The 7,178-nt window shown below is 59.9% G+C and overlaps 1 protein-coding gene across 1 annotated transcript in view; it reads left to right on the forward strand.

Annotated features, from left to right (window-relative positions):
• LOC102039835 (zinc finger protein 777-like) overlaps window positions 1–6,517 on the forward strand; it is a 10,282-nt gene extending 3,765 nt beyond the window's left edge. Inside the window, exons 2-7 of the mRNA XM_031062812.1 lie at window positions 3–180; window positions 288–414; window positions 846–1,031; window positions 1,827–2,477; window positions 3,092–3,199; window positions 3,837–6,517. Of these exons, the coding sequence (XP_030918672.1) occupies window positions 3–180; window positions 288–414; window positions 846–1,031; window positions 1,827–2,477; window positions 3,092–3,199; window positions 3,837–4,855 (2,269 nt within the window). The 3' untranslated portion in view covers window positions 4,856–6,517. The remainder of the gene's footprint in view (window positions 1–2; window positions 181–287; window positions 415–845; window positions 1,032–1,826; window positions 2,478–3,091; window positions 3,200–3,836) is intronic.
• Window positions 6,518–7,178: the final 661 nt, after the last annotated feature.

The raw sequence follows: 7,178 nt of genomic DNA on the forward strand, positions 1-7,178 counted from the left end.
CGGCTGCTGGCCTGCGAGAACCTGGTCGGGGAGCTGGGCAGCGGCCTGGCCGCCCTGAGCACCCTCCTGCAGGGCTACGGGCAGCTGCAGCAGCGCCTGCTCAACATGGAGAACCTCCTGAAGAACAGGAACTTCTGGATCCTGCGCCTGCCCCCCGCCTCTGGTGGGGAGATCCCCAAGGTAGCAGCGGCGCTTCCCAGGGATCCTGGGACCGTGCAAGGGCTGGGGACCGAGCTCCTGCGTGTCCCGAGCCAGGCGTGGTTCCAGGGAGTTCCCTGTGATTCCAGGTGCCGCTCACCTTCGATGATATCTCGGTGTATTTCAACGAGCTGGAGTGGGAGAGGCTGGAGCGCTGGCAGAAGGATCTGTACAGGGCCGTGATGAGGGGCAACTATGAGACCTTGGTGTCCCTGGGTAAGGCTTGGGGGGCTGGAGCTCATGGAGTCATGAAATAGCCTGGGTTTGGAAGGCTGTGAGGTGGTGAGGCCCTGGCCCAGGTTGTTCACATCCCTGGCAGTGTCCAAAGCCAGGCTGGATGGGGTTTGGAGCAACCTGGGATAGTGGGAGGTGTCCCTGACTTCCACTAGAGGGAAATGTTCCAGCCAAAGCTTTTCCCTCATTTGGGATTTTAGTTCATGTTCTGCTGGTTAAGATCCTCTTTGCCTCAGCTGCCTCTGTGCTTGGGGGTGGGTCTTGCCTTGGGGCCAGGGAAGTGTTTGGAGTGGGGATGAGGTATTTGTGCTCCGCCAGGACTGGGATGGGGGACAAGGGTCACTGTTGGAATGTGCCAGACTAAAGACTCAGCCAAATCCTAATCAACACCCCATCCTCTGCCCCACGACCAGACTACGCCGTGTCCAAGCCCGAGATCCTGTCCCAGATGGAGAGGGATGAAGAGTTCAGTTACAAAGAGGGTCAGGAGCTCCCATGGACACAGACCGGGGATGGTCAGGAGCTCCTCCGGGCAGCAGAAGAGAGGGACAAGGCAGAGGAGGCTGCAGGAGATGGAAGCCCCATGGGAGCTGCCCCAGGTGAGTGCCAGGAGGAGGTGGCTGTTCCTGGAGATCTCCCCTTCCTGAGAAAGGAAGGGCTCACTCCATGGACTAAAGCACCCCAGAGACCCTGGAGTGAATCTTCATTCCAAGAGGAATGGCTGTGCTTGGTGGGATGGATCCCATGGAGAAGAGCAGTCAAAGCCTTGCAGCAGGGTCTGGAGCAGTGGGAAAGGGCTCCTGTAGGACTGGGGCTTCCAGAGGCATTCCGGCCTGCTGTGGAGGGGCAGGGAACGTGCTGGCAAGTGAGGAGCTGGGCTGGGAGGAGGAGGCTGGAGCTGCTCTGCTTGCCCTGGGGGAACAGAGGAGTGTGGGGAGCCTCAGGGTGTGGATTTAGAGTGGGAGGGCTGGGCAGGAAGGTGGGAGGTGCTGGAAAGGGACAGACAGACCCAGACAGAGCTGGGAGCAGCAGAGATGTGGGAAGAGCCGTGGTTGAGGACTCTCTCCTGCAGGATTGAGGAGCTGGGAAGGTTAAAGGCACCCCAGGAGAAGCTGGGCAGGTGCTGTCCTGTGGGAACACTCACCTGGAGGCCAGGTGGGAATGTGGGGAGAGGAAAAGGGACACAGAGGGACATCTTTGGGATTCATGTTCTGTTACTCAGAGCTTCTCTCCTGTGTGGATCCTGCCGGGGCCAAGGAGGCGGCTCTGCCATTGGGGTTGGAGGTGTTTGTGTCTCTGCTGAGGCTGGGAGAGGGGACAAGGCTCACTCTGGGAATCTGGCAGGATAAAGGTGCAGATCCTAATAAAGCCCCTGTTCTGTGCTCTGGGAACAGATTGTGCCAAGTCCAAGCCCAGCAGCTGGACCTGCATCGAGAGGGATGAAGAACCCAGCAAGGAAAAGGGTCCTGAGCCCTCATGGACACAGAGTGGGGACAGCCAGAAAACCCCACAGATACAGAATGGGGACAGCCAGAAAACCCCACAGATACAGACTGGGGACAGCCAGGAACCCCCAGAGACACAGACTGGGAGCAGCCCGAAATCCCCACGGACACGGAGTGGGAACAGCCAGAAAACACCACAGATACAGAGTGGGGACAGCCCAAAATCCTCATGGACACGAAGTGGGAACAGCCAGAAAACCCCACAAACACAGACTGGGGACAGCCCAGAGTCCCCATGGACACGGAGTGGGAACAGCCCAAAGTCCCCAAGGACACACAATGGGAATAGCCCAAAGTCCCCCAGGACACAGAGTGGGAACAGCCCAAAGCCCCCACAGACACAGAGTGGGAACAGCCCCAAGTCCCCACAGGCACACAGTGGGGACAGCCAGACACTGCCTCAGACACAGACTGGGGACAGTCAGAACCCCCTCCAGACAGGTGTCCCCAACAATCAGAAGCCCCCACAGACACCAGGAGAGGTGGAGCAGCAGGAGGAGGCTTCGGGAGAGGACCCCATGCCCATGGAAGCGGGCCCAGGTGAGTTCCAGGCGTGCCAGGGAGGATGTGCTTCCCCTTCCCCAGCTCTCCAGGGCTCTGGCAGTGTCCAGGGCAGAGGTGCATGGCCCTGGTGCTCGGAGAGGCATTGCCAGGGAGCCCTGGGATGTTGTCACAGCACAGTGGAAGAGGGTCTGGACGTGGGAGTGCAGCCTGTAGACGTGGTGGGGTGAGGCTGCTCTGTGAGCTGGTGGCATGTGGCACCTTGCTGTCCTTCCCTCCCAGCCCTCCCTCTGCTTTTGGCCCCACGTGTGGCTTCACTCCAGTTCCTCCTGACGCCTTCCAGCCCCTCCACAGAACTGTTGGGGTTGGAAAAGCCCTCTGATCATTGGGCCCAACCATCCCCCAGCACTGCCAAGGCCCCACGTGCCCAGGTGCCACATCCACACATCCTGCAGGAACAGGGACTCCAGCACTGCCTGTTCCAGGGCTGCACAGCCTTTCCAGAAGGAATTTTCCCGATAGCTGTTCCACATCCTGGCTCTTGAGCTGCAGCTTTCTCCAGCTCTTCACACACTCCCAGCAATCCCTGGTTCATATTGCTGGACCCTGGCAGGTCCCCATGGGTCTTTCAAATCCCTGTTCCCTGCAAACAGAGCTCCCCATCCTGATGATGAACGTGATGTCCCTGGGGGACCATCAGCAGGGGACAGTGGCAGAGGAGGACGGGGAGATGGAGGAGGACCCAGCAGAGCCTGACACTGGTGAGTCACTGTGCTGGGGACATGGGGCCTGGCTGGAGGGTGGGAAGCAGCTTCCAGAGCTGATGGGCTTGAAGCAGGGAGGGAAAATGAAGCTTCAGGGGTTCCTTTTATTTTTTCCTGCAATATCATGTGGGTTTAGAGGTGGGTCCCTTGTGCCACTGGTCCCAGTGGCACCCACAGAGGGCTCAGCCTGGCACTCCATCCCTGCCCTGGCCACTGTGCCATGGCTGGACAACCCTTTTGGAGAAGGAATTTTCCCGATATCCAACCTGAACCTCCCCTGGCCCAGCCTGAGGCCGTTTCCCCTTGCCCTGTCCCTGTTCCCTGGCAGCAGAGCCCGACCCCCCCAGCTGTCCCCTCCTGGCAGGAGTTGTGCAGAGCCACAAGGGCCCCCCTGAGCCTCCTTGTCTCCAGGCTGAGCCCCTTCCCAGCTCCCTCAGCTGCTCCTGGGGCTCCAGCCCCTTCCCAGCTCTGTTCCCTTCCCTGGACACGCTCCAGCCCCTCAATGTCTTTCTTGTAACAAGAAGCCCAGAGCTGCCCCTGGGACTGGAGGTGCCCTGGCAGTGCCAGCACAGGGAGGGGCCCTGATCCTGTGTCACACTGGTGCTGACACCAACGTGGTGCCTCTCTCTTTCAGAGGAAGCCTTCTCCATGGAAGATGAAACACCGTTTGAAGAGGCTTCTCCTGAGGACATCAAGGTGAAGGAAGAGGAGCCTGAGCTGCTGGCAGAGGAATCCACCCCCTCTCCCGGCTCAGAGATCCAGAAGTGCCCCAAAAACGAGCTGGTGAAAGCCAAGATGAAGAAGAAGCCGAACCGGTGCGAGGCCAGCAACCTCCTGATGGGCAACTGCCGGCGCGGGTACGTGCGGGAATGGTCCCACCCCTGCACGGAGTGCGGGAAGCGCTTCCGCCTCAAGATCAACCTCATCATCCACCAGCGCAGCCACGCCAAGGAGGGGCCCTACGAGTGCCCCGTGTGCGAGATCGGCTTCAGCACCAAGCGGCACCTGGACCTTCACCGCAGCATCCACGTCAAGGACAGAGCCTTGGGCGCCAAGGTCTGGGGCAACGTGCACCCCGAGCTGCGCATCCGCCCGCGCAGGGAGCTGTGCGGCGGCACCGGCCACGCCGCGGGGGCCTGGCTGGGCCAGCCCAAGGAGGAGCCGGACAGAGAGGGCCTGGCTGGCTCCGGGATCGTGCAGCCACCCAACCCCAGGCAGAAGTGCCCCCTCTGCAAGAAGTTCCTGTCCTGGTCCACGTCCATGCGGCGGCACCTGAAGACCCACGCGCGGGACCGGCCCTACTGCTGCAGCTCCTGCAACAAGTGCTTCACCCGCAGCAATCACCTGCTGCGCCACAAGAAGATCCACGAGAGGGCTCTGGCCACACTCCAGGGGGAGGCCAAGGCCCAGCCCCCTGCTGCTATCCCGGCATCCCTGCAGCACCAAGCTCCCGAGGCCCAGAGGAGCCCTTCCCGAGAGAATGGGAGGCCTGAGGCTGCAAAAGCGAGCCTGCCCAATGTGCTGCTGTTGGGGACAACGCCACTGAGGCTCCCGGGCAAAGGCTCCCCGCTCCCTGACTGCATCAGGAAAGCCGTGCAGCCCGTGGTCCAGCTGGGATCCAGGGCAGTGGCTTCGGAGATGACAGAGAAATGACAGGCCCTGGGACAGATCTGAGCTGTGCGTGTCTCTGGAAGGAAGCTGCGAGTTTGTTGGGTTTGCACCTGGTGGGACACAGAGAATGGGAATCTGCTGTGTTTTAGGAGCTTCCTGGGTTGCAGAAAGAATGGGAAGCTTGGAGACCACAACAGAGAGCAAATTGCAGAAGCCTCCAGTGATCCATAATGCTTCACCATTCCACTGACTTGGTCCTGTTGGCTGATACTTGGAATTTTCCCAAGCTGACATTCCTGGGAGATGACCAGGTGAATCCTGGTCAAACAGGAGCAGATCTTTCACATTCTTTGATGTTGGAGCTGACCCCTTGCATTCAGAAACACAACTGAAGAGGGCAGGGAGAAGGGAATGGAGCTGGCAGCATTCCTATGCAGCCTTTGCTCCATGGAACAAGTGTCCTGACTGAGACACCAGATGGAGAGTGACATCTCTGAGATCCCACCTCATCCTGGCCACCCTGGGGAGGAGATCAGCCAACAGCCCCTCCAGCAGGTTGGGAACACTGGAGCTTTGCACTGGAAGATGCACAGGACAAACCAAACTCCAATATTCTGTGCTGGCATATTCCAGGGATGCCGTCAGGTCCATGAGGAAGGCCACAGGCACCCTCAGGACCATCCTGCACGGGTGCAGAGTGATTTTAGGAATACTTGACGGGTCAGCCAGCCCCATGCTGCAGCAGCACCCTGATCCCCGTGGATCCACCTGCACAGAGCAGCCCCTCAGCTCTGGGGGAAACTCCCACTCTCCCAACCACAGCTCGTCCCCTTTTGCCCAAAATCCCACCTTAATGAATCCTATGGGAAAACAGTTCTGCAGCTACCTCAGTCAGGGAGAGCGGACCTGCCCGGAGGCAGCCAGTGGAAGCCAGGCCTGGCAGTGCCCCAGTGTCCCCTGGAGCCACCAGAGCAGTGTCCATGGCCAGAGACCCACGTGCCTCCCACATTCTGGGTGTGCACAGGGAGAACCTCCCGCCCGGAGCCAGTGCCACACGGACACGGTGGAGCAGCTGCTGGGACTCCTGCATTTCGTTTTTCAGGTTTTTTTGTTTTGAGCTGTTTGATGTAACTATTTGATATCCTGAGATCTCTGTCCCTCTCTGAGCAGTGAGCACTGGAAGGCTTTTCCCATCTTTCATTCCGAGTCACTCCCAGGGTGTGATGGTGCTGCTGTGGGAAGCTTTGGGAGCTGAGGGAACGCCTGTGCCACATCCAGGTGTGATCCTCAGCCACCTCCTGCTCCATGGGATGGACAGCAGCGTCTGAGCTGCTCTACAGGAATACACACAACATCCCACTGCTCCTCTGTGCTGGTCTCACACTTTCTGCCCCTGGGATTGCAGTGTGGAGCATTCCCAGCCTGCAGCAGGATCCAGGCAGGGTGCCGGTGGCAGACACATGACCATGGATCTGGCAGTGAGCCAGTGGCTGGTTATCCCTGTTAGCCCTGCCCAGCAGAGATCCCAGTGCTCCCCAGGTGATCCCAGGGGCATGGCCGAGCTGGTGTGTCGGTGCTGAAGGCCAGCAGAAGGGCCAGCAGCTCCAGCCTGGCATTTCTCAATCTGCTGTGACCGGGAGCAGTTTCCTGCGACATTCCCGATCCCTTTCTCAGGCTGTGGAATCAATAAAGTATTTGTCTCTATGTCTGGCTGCTTTGGGGGCTGCGCTGGTGCCTGTGGGCTCAGAACTGGGATCAGCCAGGACAGCTCTCAGCAGGAGGGTTTTGGGAGTCACTGCCAGCAGCTCCAGAGCCCCCAGGCCACTGGGAGAGTTGTGGAATGCCAGCCGGGAAGGAAGCAAAGAAGGGCAGGGGATGGCATGACCCTGGCCAGCATGGGTGGGACATGTCCCTCAGCACTGCCAGGGAGTCCCGCGGTGCCCAGATCCTACTGAGAATCCTGTGGGGGATTCCTGTGGGACTGCTCCACATTCCCAGTGGGTAGCTCTGCATTCCTCCCGATGGCCCCATCCCTATTGAGCCGATGTCACCCCCCAGCTGCCCCGGAGCACAACAGGAAACCAGTCAGCTCAGTCTTTTATCTGATTCTCTTCCCGGGCTGGTCCAGCCACCCACCCCCACAGCCTTCCCGGGGCTATCAGCTGCCCCCAGGCCACTGACCACTCCCAGCCCCGCTCCCTGCACAGCGGTAGAGTTCAAACAACCCGAGTTCCACCGTAGGATCTGACACAGCCGCTCCTCTGCTGGATCCACGGATTCCAGTGGCACCTGGAAGTACAGGAGGCTCCACCTGGGGGTCTCCACGGGGCAGCGGCACCGCCAGCTCAGCTCCAGTCACTGACCC

This window comes from Geospiza fortis, unplaced genomic scaffold (assembly GCF_000277835.1).
Source record: "Geospiza fortis unplaced genomic scaffold, GeoFor_1.0 scaffold178, whole genome shotgun sequence".
NCBI lineage: Eukaryota > Metazoa > Chordata > Aves > Passeriformes > Thraupidae > Geospiza > Geospiza fortis.